We start from the raw sequence: 12,647 nt of genomic DNA, 5'->3' as shown, positions 1-12,647 counted from the left end.
CGCAGCTCCCCGTGGGCTCACAGCCCAACCCTGCGAGGTTACATATGGCCTTGTGAAGCAGACAGGGCCAGTATAAGCACCCCCGTTTTAAAGATGAGGAAATGCCATAAATGGCATGACATTGGTTGTGGTCCAGGCTCAGGGACTGCCTTAGTGAGTGACCCCTCCCCTGCTGCAGGGGGCAGCCCCCATGGCCAGTGGGTGTGGTCAGATCATGCAGAGTAAGTGCTGGACAGATGAGTCAGAGAGAAGCTTCTGGGAGGCTCTGGCAGAGAGGGGCTGGGCAACTTTGTGGTGCCCGCAGTGACTGGCACGATTTCTGGCACAAAGTGAGATTATAAGAGACACTTGTGGACCAAATGAGGCACTCTCTTGGAAAAGGGAAAAGGGCTTCCCAGCAGGAGACCATTCCAAGGTTTCCTGACTGGCCAGAGAGGCCCCTCTGTCCATCCCCTGCTGACAGCCCAGGCCTCACTCAGAGCCGTGCTGGGGCCTGTTGGTGTGCCTGGGGGCTGGAGAGGCGTTGGTTGGCCTGAGCTCAGGACAATCCCATCCAGACTAAACTCAGATGGTGGGAAGTTCGCTGAGCCCTTCTCTCTGGGCTTCTATGAGGCCACAGGTGTCCAGCTCTCTGTCCCAGCCACATTCCTCTTTCTGGACCCTTTTCTTGAATGTGGTGCTCATAGGCCCTTTGAGGACATGCCTCTCCTGCCCCCCAAGATGCCTTTACAAGGCTGTAATGATTCTCCCCCTTGCAGGCAAGCAGCTGTTGCCATTGTCCAGTGGAGGGCAGAGTAGCATGGGACCGCCAGCCTGGCAATGCTCAGGGGAAGCCTCCAACCTGGTCCGCATGCGAAACCAGTCTCTGGGGCAGTCGGCCCCATCACTGACGGCCGGCCTGGTGAGTGTGCCTGAGTTCTCCATTGTTGCCTTAGGACTTTGTGCTTCTCTGTGGCGTGGCAGTGGGGGGCACAGGGAGCCAGGCAGCCCAGCCTCTGCATGTGGTTGGCCAGGGGTGAGGGGCCCAGAGATGGGCACTGAGGTGACAGCTCGTTGAGAAAGACCTGTGCCCTTGACTCTACCTTGGGCTCCTGCTTGTGGCAGGAGAGCAGCAGAGGCCAGCCCTCTGGCCCAGGAGGCAGCACCTTGTGGTAGGGTGGAGTGGGAGGGAGCCGTATCCTCTTCTCTTGCTTTTCTTCTGGCCTCACAAACTAACACTGGGCAGTATTGCAGAGTCCTGTCATGCCCAGGCTCTGCTCCTTTTTAAAAAGCACTTACCTCCAGGCTTTTGGGGACAGAATGAGATATTTGGAAAGTGTTTGCAAACCTTAAATCTCTCTCTAAATGCTAGTGATTAGCTGTAATTTCTCCACACCCTCTATCTTTGACTCAGTACTTAGGGCCCAGGACAACCTCTGGGCTCCTCTGACTTGCCAAAGAGGCTTCTCAGCCTCCCTGGGTAATCACATGCCTTGCTCATCGCCAGGCTGCATGAAGGCATGTGTCTGTCCTCTCTGGCCTGCTCTGTCTGCCAGTCCTGGTGCACTGTGGATTCATGAATGAATGCCCTGGTTCCTGAACCACTGTGGCCTCTGCAGATCAGACTGGGCTCTGGACTCTGAGGCTGTGGGTGGCCACACTCACTTCAGGAGGAGGATGCTGGTGTAAAAATCCTGTCAGCAAGACTTTGGATAACCTGAGTCACCTATCCCAGGGAGGGCTCTTTTTTTTTGACTTTTTCTTTGGAGGGGGGAAGGTAGGGCAATTGGGGTTGGGCTAGGTTTGTGTGTGTGTATTAAATGTCTGAGGCTGGATTTGAACTCAGTTCCTTCTAACTCCAGGACCAGAGCTCTATTCATTGCCACCTAGCTGCCTCCAGGGCTCTTTGAAGGATGCCTTGTGGTTTTCCCTGGACAGGCTGGACGTGGGGAGCCCTCCTTCTTCTTCATTGGGGTTTTAATGTAGCTTTACAATGACATGCCATTGCATCTTAAAAGCTTTAAAAAGGAAAAAGCTTCATCTTTGTAAGAGCACGTCTCCTTAGTTCCAGATGTCAGAGATTTATCTGTTTTTAGGAAAATCAGATATCAGGTGTGAAAGCCCTTGCACTGGGGGAGGGGAGAAAGCTTCAGAGGAAGGAAGGCGAATCAGGGCTGTTCCCGCCCTGTAGTCAGCTGCTCAGGCAGCAGACTTGGTGCAGTGAGCACCTGCTCTGCCAGGCCCTCTGCTGAGCCACCCTCAGGGACTCACACGACAAAGGCAGCGTGTAGGTGACTTGTACACACCAGAGCCAGGCAGAGGAGAGGGGAAGGCACTCAGCTCACACTGCAGAGGGATTCCTCCCACAGATCTCTGCTTCTGGAAGAGCCCCTGGGCCGGGATTTGGAGGAGGGGCATCAGCCAGTAGCCAGGTGCAGGAGGGCAGGGCGGGGTGGGTGGGGAGGAGGGATTGAACATGAACTTTCTTGAGGCATTGCTGAGTTCTTGGGCTGTTGGTTTGTGGCTGTGTTGCTGGGGTTCTTAGCCTTTTTCCAGGATAACTTTCTCAGGGTTTCCAGGTTGGCTGCATCTATGTTCCACAAGGGATATGGAGTGAAGGCTGTCCCTGGGAGGGTGGAGGACCTCCAGAGGTGGTTCCTCTGTTACTTCACTAGACGGGAGGTGTCCCTTCCCTGGGGCAGCCCTTCTTGGAGTGTGTGAATTTCTGTGTCCCCCAGATGCATCTCCTGGCTCCTGACCTTGTGGTATAGACATGGACAAAGATAGAAACAGGGAAGGGAGCAGGATGAGTTTAAGAGTGTCTCATGCCTCGTTGTGGACAGAGAGGGGGCCATAGAATCAGGAAGGACCAGGATTCAGATGGTAGCAGCATTCCTCAGTTCTGTGACAGGAGGGGTCCTGGAGGTGCTCAGGGCCTGAAAGAATTGGTGGATGGCCTTGTGGAGCCACTGCCCTCCAGGACACCTGGGAGGATCATCAGAAGATGGGACAGGAGCAAAGACTTTACATTTCAGCCTGCTGACCTTGTTTTCAATTCTTGGCTGAGTCTTTGAATTTGCTATTAATAGGATGGTCCTGAAGGCCTTCTCCAGGGGTAGCATGTTGATGAGCAGCTATGGATGAGCCCTCCCCTGTCCCCAGGGCCTTCTCCAGCTCAGGCCCAGCCCCACTGCCTCTGACCAGGCTCCCAGAGCTTCTCTGCCCCATGGTGAGGGGGCCCTCCCAGAAAACAGATTCCTATTTGTTATGAAACTGGATGTCAGGGAGACACGTTAAACAGTGTGGTCATGACCTTCCTCAGTGGGCCTCTCCTCATCTGCTAATGCTCAGCTGGGCTCACTTGTCAGGGGCTGGCGGCTTCTGCCCACCACACCCTCCCCACTGCAGCGATTGTAAGCCTCCAGCTGCTAATCTCTGAGCCCTGTTCCCTGTCTCCCCTCAGCTCTAGTTCTTGGTGTTCTCAACATTCCCAGCATCCTGCTGAACACTTGCTTGTCCCTTCCACTTCTTATTATCCTCGAGGCTTTTAGGACCCTTCTCTCCCCTGGTTCTTGTTGAACTTGGAGTCAGGAAGACCCAAATTCTGCTTCTGCCACTTACTAGGTGTAGGACCCTTTCGCAGGCTCACTTTTCTCATCTATAAAATGAGGATAATAACAGCACCTGCCTCTCAGTATGGTTGTGAAGATCGATCAAGACGAGTTCAGTAAACATTCTTGGGGCGGTTAGGTGGCACAGTGAGTAGAGTGCTGGTCCTGGAGTCAGGAGGAACTGAGTTCGGATCCGGCCTCAGACATTTAACACACACAAAAAACAAAAAACCTAGCTGTGTGATCTTGGGCAAGTTACCTAAACCCAATTACACTCCCCCCAAAAAACAAAAAAACAACCCCCCCCCCCAAAAAAAAAAAACCCAAAACATTCTTAAAAGCCTGCTCTGTACCGGGCACTGTGCTGAGCTGCTGAAGATAGGAGAGAAGAAAAAGACAGGCCCTCCCCTTGAGGGGGTGAAGGCAGCACACAGAAGGAAAGCTGGAAAACCAGAGGGGTGAGAGGTGAGGTGGGAGGCGCCCAGCGGGTGGAGAAGCCAAAAAGGCCCAAAGGAGGGCAGTGGTGGGAAGTGAGGGCATGGCTCTCCTGTTTCCTGCCTTCCTCTTAAATGGTGTTGGAGCCATTCATAGCTCCACCCTCCAGTTAGAGGGCAGAGGGCGAGATGGGGCAGGAAGGTCCAGGCTGATGCTGAGTTTGCTGGAGGAGCCAGGAGGAGGGCCGGAGGAGAAGGAGGAGACAACGCCTAGGAAGCGCTTTGCAAGCCTCTGTGTCTGTCTGAAGACCCCTCCTCCAGTCACACATGTACCAGAAGGTGCTCCCAGGGCTCTGTCTTGGGCCCCTTCTCTCCTCTCTACTATCACACTCAGGGATCTCAGGGCTCCCATGGGTACAGTTATCACCTCATATTTGATGATTGCTCACCTTGACATCCAGCCCTAACTGCTCTGCTGAGCTCCAGTCCCTTGTTACCAACTGGCATTTGGACATCCTGCACTAGATGTCTCACAGGGATCTCGAAGCCATTCTTCTTCCCATCCAACCTTGCCCTCTTCCTGCCCTCTCTCTTCCTGGATTATTAAAGGCACCACCATCCTCCCAGTTATTTAGTCGTGTGACCTATGTGTTATCTCAGTTCTTTGCTACCACTAACCCTCTTTTCATACTTAACTCCTCACACGCTGCCCTATCTAGTTCTTCTTACTTGTCTTTGAACACAGTGCTCTATCTCCTAATCTCCCACCTCCTTGCCTTTGCACTGACTGTCTCCTTTGCCTGGAATGTTCTTCCTCCTTGTCTTCATCTCTTGGTTTCCCTGGTTTTCTTCGAGACTCAGCTCCTATCCCACATGCTGCAGGTCTCCTTGCCCAGCCTCCCATACCCAACTTCTAGTCCCTTCCCTCTGAGATTTCCTATTTACATTGTATTTATTTTGTATGTATTTACTTATGGGTAGATGGAATTGTTCAGGGAGGACCAGCACCTTTGCTGATTAGTGTGTGAGCTCTTTGAGGGTTTCTGTTTGTTGTTTTGTTTTTATTTTTACCTTTATGTCCCCTGACACACAGGAAGCATTTAGTGTAGAAAAGGATTCAAAGAGCCAGCCATGGCAAGACCAGGTTCTGGGAGACTGACCTCATTCTTTCTTTGACAAGTTCCTGTATTGGTAGATCAGAGAGGGCAGGGGCATGCTTTTGGCATAGTCTCTCCTACTCTTCTTGTGGACAAGATGGGGAGATTTATTTTAGACCTGTGGTATGAAACTGAAATAGAAATGGCTCGCTGCTGGCGACAAGATGGGCTTAGAAAACCACAAATTAGCGCTACGTTGTACTGTCTTTGTGTTTATTTCCCAGTGACCTGTTTGACGCCTCTGTTCTAGACGATGATATTTTTGTATGAGTCCAGAAGCTGTTGAATGAGCAGATGCTGAGAGCGGTCCTTAATGATTTAATATCTGAAGGAGATCTCCAGGGAAGAGTCCCAGGATCCATGCTTTGGTTGGTGGGGTTTCACGTTTTATCCATAGTTTAACTGAAGGCAGAGGTGGGGCCTCATTCAGTTCTACCCCTAGGAGGGTAGGATAGCTAACACATTGGAGGACAGAATCAGGATGCAGGAGACACTTGACAATGAGATTTTAAATCAGGTTGAAATTTAATAATAAAAAATGTATTGGGGTTCAGAAGATCACTTATTAGATCCAAGATGGAGGAGGTGAGGCTCGACTTTGTTTTGTCTGAAAACTCAGGGTTTTAGTGTTGTTGCAAGTTCAGTGTGAATCCTTTGGCAGGGGATGGCAGAAAAAAGCTAGGGTGATGTCAGGCTGCATTGAGTAAGGGGGGCAGGCGTCCACTCCTCAAACCTCTCTGGGAGGAAGGAGCAGCTGTGGGGGAGGGCTGCTTTCCAGCTCCTCTGGTCCCAAGATCATTGGGCTGTGGGCAGGGAGGTCATGAAAGGTGTGCAGATCCGTGTCCTTGAAGCTAGATACTATTGGTGTATATAGGGACAAACTCAATTCCATGTACGGAGATCACATCCATTTGGCATCCTGGAAGGCTTCATGGAAGGAGCAGAATGCTACTGAATCACAGAATCCAGGAGTCAGAAGGAGGTCACCCTGTCCAACCCTTATGTGACCAAGAATCTCTTAGCTCACGGATTTCCATGGAGAGGCAACCAGCTCCTTCCTCAGGCAGCCCTTTTCCTCTGGGGCAATTCTCATGGTTAGGAAGCTTCTGCCTCTTTGCCCCTTTGCCCCCTGGCTCTTGGTTCTGCCCCTTGGGGCCACAAAGAACAAGACTGATGCTTGTCAAATAGGACAACCTTTCCCATACTTGAAGGCAGTTCTCATGGTCCACTTGAGTCTACTCTGCTCTGTTGGTGTCCAGATGGCTTGACCCCAAAACCCTTTCTTTGGGAGTCATGGTGCTTCAGCATAGAGCCCGAGCTCTGTGTTTGGGAGACTGACCTGGCGGCATGTGCCGGAGGGAGAGGAGTAGGAGCAGGAACAAGGCTTGATCTGTAATGGGGAAGAGGGAGTGGATGTCCAGACAACTGGGGGCTGGCCTGCAAATATCCCGTTCTGCCGAATTCCACAGAGCTCTTGGTAGCATAGCCTTTGTCTTTTTCCTGTGGTACAATAGGTGCTTAATAGTTGCTCTTTTAGCTGGTTTATAGCAAAGTGCTTAGGCAACAGTGATGGATGCCGGGGGATCGTCCCTGGATTTCTCTAAGTGAGCAGCATCATATTTGGTCTTCAGGTAATGGCAGGTTAGGGAGGTGCAGAGCTTGTGCCTCCTGCCAGACTTGACTCCAAACCTGGTGGCTTGTTTTCTGCTGGCCCCTGAAGGAACGGTTCCTAGAATGTAACTGAACCCAGTTTACCCAGCATTTCTGAGGTGCCTGCCCCCTCTACCCCAGGGTCTGGGCTCCATACCAGGCCCACAGAGATGGACTGTGGGACATCCTGAGCGGCCCTCAATATGAATGGTGAGAACCCTGTCATTCATGGCACTCGCCGTGACTGTCTCAGTCCAGCCCAAGCCCCATTCTGCTTAGTCCTGGGGATACACAATAAAAAGAACTTTTGCCCTCAAGGAGCTTCTACTCTTTGTTCAACTGAAAAGTGTGGCAGCTAGCTAACCTTCCCCTTTACTGTAAAAGTTGGACCCTGTTACTCTCCTCAAGAACCTACAGTGGATCCCTGTTGCCTCCAGGACAAAAGGTCAGCCTCTCAACACAGTTAACATTGATTAGCAAACATTTATAAAGCATCTTCGCCAAGAAAGCAAGAAAAATGAAGTCTGACCTGTATAGCTGAGCTAACCAGACTCCCACATTGGCCGCAGCTCAGTTTGTGCTCTGCGTCTCTTGCCTTTCTGTCGGCAGGTGGGAAGCTCGCCTCGCTGTGAGCCTTCTGGGCCTGTCGCTGGTTGTTGGATTGGCTGCAGTTTTTTCCTGAGGTTTCTGTCTCTGCAGGACTGCTGGCGTTTGTTCTCCTGGCTTTACTCACGTCGCTGTGTCAGCTCTACAAGTCTTTCGAGGTTTCTCTGAAACCATCCTCTTAATCTCTTGCAGCACAGCAATATTCTATTACATCCATGTGCTTGTTCAACCACTCTTCAATCAGCAGGCGCCTCCTCAGTTTCCAGTATTTGACCCTGTGAAAGAGCTGCCATCATCCTTATTTGGGGGTCAGAGGTTTTGTGCAGCTGAATAGCTTTGGGTGCATGGTGCCAGATTGCTCCCCATTGTGGCCAGGCAGAACCTCTGGCAACAGCGCTTGTGTTCTTGCTTTGCCACAGCCCTTCTAATGTTTGTCATTTTCTTTTTTGTCAACTTGACCGTTCTGAAAGTTAGGAGGCGGTGCTACAGACTTCTTTTAACTTGCATTTCTCTGATTATTACTTATTTAGATAATTTTTTTCACATAGCTATTCATAACTTGGATTTCTTCCTTTGAAAACAGCCTGTTAACATCCTTTGACCATTTATCAATTGGGGAATGTCTCTTTGTGAATTTATTAATTTTTTTTTTACCTAGAGGCAAGAAGGAATAAATGAAGTGTCTTAAGAGCACTTTTTATGTATCACTTAGAAACCTTGCCTCGTTTCATTCTCACAACCACCTTGGGAAGTAGGTGCTGTTAATTACCCCATTTTACAGTTAAGGAAACTGAGGCATAGAGAAGTTGTGACTTCCTCTGGGTCTCATAGGTAGTGTCAGAAGCAGGATCGGAACGGAGGTCTTCCTGACAACCAAGTTCAGCGTTCTTACCACCTCCCCACCTGTTGCCTCTGTTCTTGGGCCCAGAAATGATGTGGTATTTAGCTGTACCGATGTGGCAGGCATGTGAAGGATGGATTAGAGAGAGAGCAAACTAAATTGGAGACTCAAGTAGGGAGAAAGCTTTTGCAGTAACAACAACAACAGAGGGTTATTGCACTGGTCTAGATGATAGGTGGTGATGACCTGAACTCAAGTGGTGTGAGAGGAGAGAAAGAGACCTGTGTTTGGTCATAGTATTAACCAGAATTCTTATTCTTTCAAAGTTGTTTTCCTTTCTAGTTATTATTATTGTATATGTTGTTTTGGTTCTCATTTCACTTGGGCATGAAGAGTTTTATCTGTGGTATTAGTGTGAAGGTCTCCTCCAGCTCCTAGCCCATACATATATGTTCTTTGATGATTATTCCTGCTCAATGCTGAGCATATTGTAAATGTTTTAACAGATGCTTGTTGAATGAAAATGTGCATTGGTTTTACTTATATAAAAAGCTTTAGAATTTTATGTAATTGATCAAGATTATCTAAAGTATCTTTTATGATTGTTTCTGTGGTTTTCTTTCTCAGCTTTATCTCTCTCTAGCTTGGGTAATGTAATTATACTTGTCATGTAGAAGTTTAGTAGTTTCCTTTCTGTATTTTTTTTTTAAGCAATCAGGGTTAAGTAACTTGCTCAAGGTTACACGGCCAGTTATTTCTGGGTGTGGTGCTAAGTATCTGAGCCCAGATTTGATCCAGGTCATCCGGACTCTGGGGCTGGTGCTCTTACTCGCTGAGCCACCTGGCCGCCCCTAAGCAATCAGGGTTAAGTAACTTGCTCAAGGTTACCCGGCCAGTTATTTCTGGGAGTGGTGCTGAGTGTCTGAGCCCAGATTTGATCCAGGTCATCCCGACACTGGAGCTGGTGCTCTAACTTGCTGTGCTACCTGGCCGTCCCCCCTTTCTGTATTTTTACAGATAGTTCACACATAATAGGAGTTATTTTTAAATATTTGATAGAATTCACTTGTAAATCTGTCCAGACCCTAGTGTTTTTTTTCCTTTGTGACTTGTTCGTTCCCCCTTCTGAGATTGAGTGATTTGGATTCTCCATTTTCTATTTTGTTAATCTGGGCATTTTGTAATTTTGAGAATATTCATCCATTTTACTAAAGCTTTCAGTTTTATTGACATGTAATTGGACATAATTTCCCTTAATTTTCTCCAGGACCAAATGCAAATAGTACTGTGGTTGGAATGGTTTTCCTCCTCATTTCTATCTCCTAGAATCCCCAGCCTCCTTCAAAGGGTGTGAGACTCATCTTTTAATCTTCCTCACCATCTCCTCACTGTGAAGCCTGTATCCTGACCATCACCCTCATTTTCACATTTCCCCCACCACAACCTTGATGGTTGCTATCCCTGGGTGCTCTTCCTGCTCCTCTTAGCACTTTGCTGCTGCCCATAGAAATCCCCCTCCCTCTTTCCAGCTTCTGTTTATCTGTCTATCCATCTGTCTGTCTATCCATTCACCCATTTGTTTATTTATAAGAAACCTATCTTCATCACTACAATTGCTTGTGCCCTCAGAAAGAGATTACTTTGTACTATATACTTTTGCATATATAGTTTTTGCATATAGTTTTTTTTGTGTGTACCTGTAATTTTTATCTAATGCAGTATAAAATTCTGAAGGGCAGATGCTAGTTTTCTTTCCTTTTTGTATCCCAAGTCCAAGCCCAGTATCTGGCTCATAGTAGGGGCTTAACAGATTCTCTCCACTCTCCCACCTTGAGAGCATGCTTCTGCACCCTGGCCTCCACCTCCATCTGTTCTGACTGCTGGTGTTCAGTCACTGTATTCTCTGTTTTTCTCTGTCCCCTCTTGTGTCTGGCTCTGGGCACAGCAATAAAATACACATGACTGTTACTGAAAAAGGACGTGTGCCAGTCTGTTGATCTTTATTTTCCTCATCATCCCTGCCTGTCATTCCCCTGGTCACAGCTTCCCTTTGTCTCCCCTCCCCCCATTAGGGTGTCAGCTTCTTGGAAGTGGGGATTCCCTTTGTTTTTAGTATTTGTATTCCCAGCAGTCAGTAAACAAACATTGATTAAGCACTTACTGTGTGCCAGGCATTATGCAAACTTTTGGTAATACAAAGAAAGGCAAAAACACTATCTGGGGCCATGAGGATCCTGTGTTTTTTGGGGTAGAGAACATATAAATAACTGTCTATATCAGGTAAAAGTAAAATAGTTGGAAGGGGAGGCCCTGGCCGCTGGCTGAGAGCAGGGCCTCTGGGGAAGGTGGGATTGGGGCTGAGGCTTGAGGGAAGCTAGGGGGCAGGGAGGAGGGGCAGGGGGTATGGCCAGGAGCCGGGCTGGCTGCTCAGATGAGGGGCAGGGGGCATGGCCAGGAGGTGGGCTGGCTGCTCGGAGGAGGGGCAGGGGGCATGGCCAGGAGGGGGCCAGGGGGCTGTAGCGTCCTCAGGGTTGCTCCCACCACAGGTTCTTGGATCTGGTTTGATAAAGGAAAGCAACTCAAAATGGGTTAACAAGCTTACTTTAATCAGTCAGACATATATCGTTTACCTTGTTCAGGGGAAAAGGTCAGCACCCCGAACTTCAAAGTATACAGGCAGAATTATCAAGACAAAACCAGATCAAGTAGACAGCTTTCCAAACTGTCCAGCCATTACATCCATACCCAATCAACATCTGGGTTTTTCAAAGCAGGGGGGGAGCCCCGGACAACGGCTTCCCAGAATACAGATCAAATCACAGAACACTTCTCAAAGTGAGCCCCCAAAACAAAGCCTCACATCAGGGCTTATATAGCCTTCTCCTGGCTCAGAGAATGTAACAACCTTATTGACCCACTGGCCAATCAAAAAGTATCTACTGAAAAACAAGCCTCCTACCCCAGGCTCCAGGTGCATGTTAGCCTAGGGGCAGGGAAGATCTTTAAATTTGCATTTCCATTACAGGGGCACAGCCAGGAGGGAGGCTGGCTGCTTGGGTGAGGGGCAGGGGGTACGGCCAGGAGGTGGGTTGGCTGCTCGGAGGAGGGGCAGAGGCCACACTGCCCAGGAGTCATGAGGGGCAGTCACACATCAGGAGACCCAAAAGACAGCGGGAAGACTCTGAAAGCCCAATGGAGGATCTTCTGTTTGGGACTGGAAGTGTTAGGGAGCCACCAGATTTTATTGAGGGGATTGGAGGTCGGGGGCTCTTTGGGAAGATCTCTTGGGCATCTGACCAGAAGATGACCTGCAGGGGGGAACCCTCTAGGCAGGGAGACCAACCAGAAGGCCACGGCTAGCAGTTAGGGAGTTATCTGTTGTTGTTTTCTTTGTTTGCTGCTCATGTTAGTCTTGGGCTCTGCTTGCTTCTGGGAGTGGGGATGTCTGGTTTGAGCTTTTGTCTTTTATGTTCTGCTGCTTTCAGTGCTTGGTCTAGGGTCCTTTGAGTTTTTGGGTCTTATGGTGTGTTCTGGGGAGGGGTCTCTTTATTGCCCTCCTGGTCTGTGCTCTAGTCTTTATACAGGTAGAACCCCTGCTTGTCATCAGGATTGCTCCTCTCTGCCCTGGCACTGTGACCCAGAACCGGCTAACTGGTGACAGAGCTACCAGATGACACCTGACCCTACACCCAGTGCCAGTATAGGGGTCTTTTGGTTTCTCATTTTGCCAGGTTTTCAGTCCTCCCCACTGTCCCAGAGCACTGAGCTGCTCCCTGATGCTACTGCTGCCACCACCCTGTGCCACTATACTGAACTCCTGGCCGTCCCCTGTCCCAGTATCTGCAGACCTCTCTGTCTGTATCCCTAAGCTCTGCTGGGCTGGAAGAATGACTCAGTTATTTTTTTTTCTTGTCTTTCTGCTCAGTTTTGGCTTTAGTGCATTATTTTAGGTCTTTGAGGAAGAGGTTCTCAGGGAGCTGTATCAAAGTTGCTAAGTCCTTACTCTGCCATCTTGACTCTGCTCTTCGAGGACTGAACTTGTCCTAGAGGGCCTATGTGGTCTTTCTTCTGGATGTTAGGACTCAGTGACTGGTTGGAGAGATGAGAGTGTATGTGGCTCAGCCCTTAACCTTCCCTGTCTCTAGGTCAGTGGAGAGGGACCAAGTCTTCCCTGAGTACCTTTCTCTGCCCAGAACTGGAGGCCAGATGGCATTTCTGAGCTTTAACGTCAAGTAGTGTTTGTGTGCTTTTTAAAGAAACTTTGAGACAGATATTTCACTGTCATTGAACAGTGCTCAGTGAGCCTTAGGAAACTGGAGTTGTCTGCTGGCTAGACCTAAGTGGTTTGGTCCTCAGGGCCTCAGTGGCC

General features: G+C 49.3%; 2 protein-coding genes across 2 annotated transcripts in view; both read left to right on the top strand.

Moving 5' to 3' along the window:
• LOC138165029 (nuclear autoantigenic sperm protein-like) overlaps positions 1–12,647 on the top strand; it is a 570,370-nt gene that overhangs the window by 329,452 nt on the left and 228,271 nt on the right. The window lies entirely within an intron of this gene.
• The window catches only part of LOC138165022 (microtubule-associated serine/threonine-protein kinase 2-like), a 201,101-nt gene that overhangs the window by 57,613 nt on the left and 130,841 nt on the right, over positions 1–12,647 (top strand). Inside the window, exon 3 of the mRNA XM_069093081.1 lies at positions 759–901. Coding sequence (XP_068949182.1) covers positions 759–901 — 143 coding nt within the window. The remainder of the gene's footprint in view (positions 1–758; positions 902–12,647) is intronic.

This window comes from Petaurus breviceps, unplaced genomic scaffold, assembly GCF_028583685.1.
Source record: "Petaurus breviceps papuanus isolate PSGF00001 unplaced genomic scaffold, PetGlider_PUasm1.0 207, whole genome shotgun sequence".
Classification (NCBI taxonomy): domain Eukaryota; kingdom Metazoa; phylum Chordata; class Mammalia; order Diprotodontia; family Petauridae; genus Petaurus; species Petaurus breviceps.
This window is presented reverse-complemented; position numbering and strand designations above follow the sequence as displayed.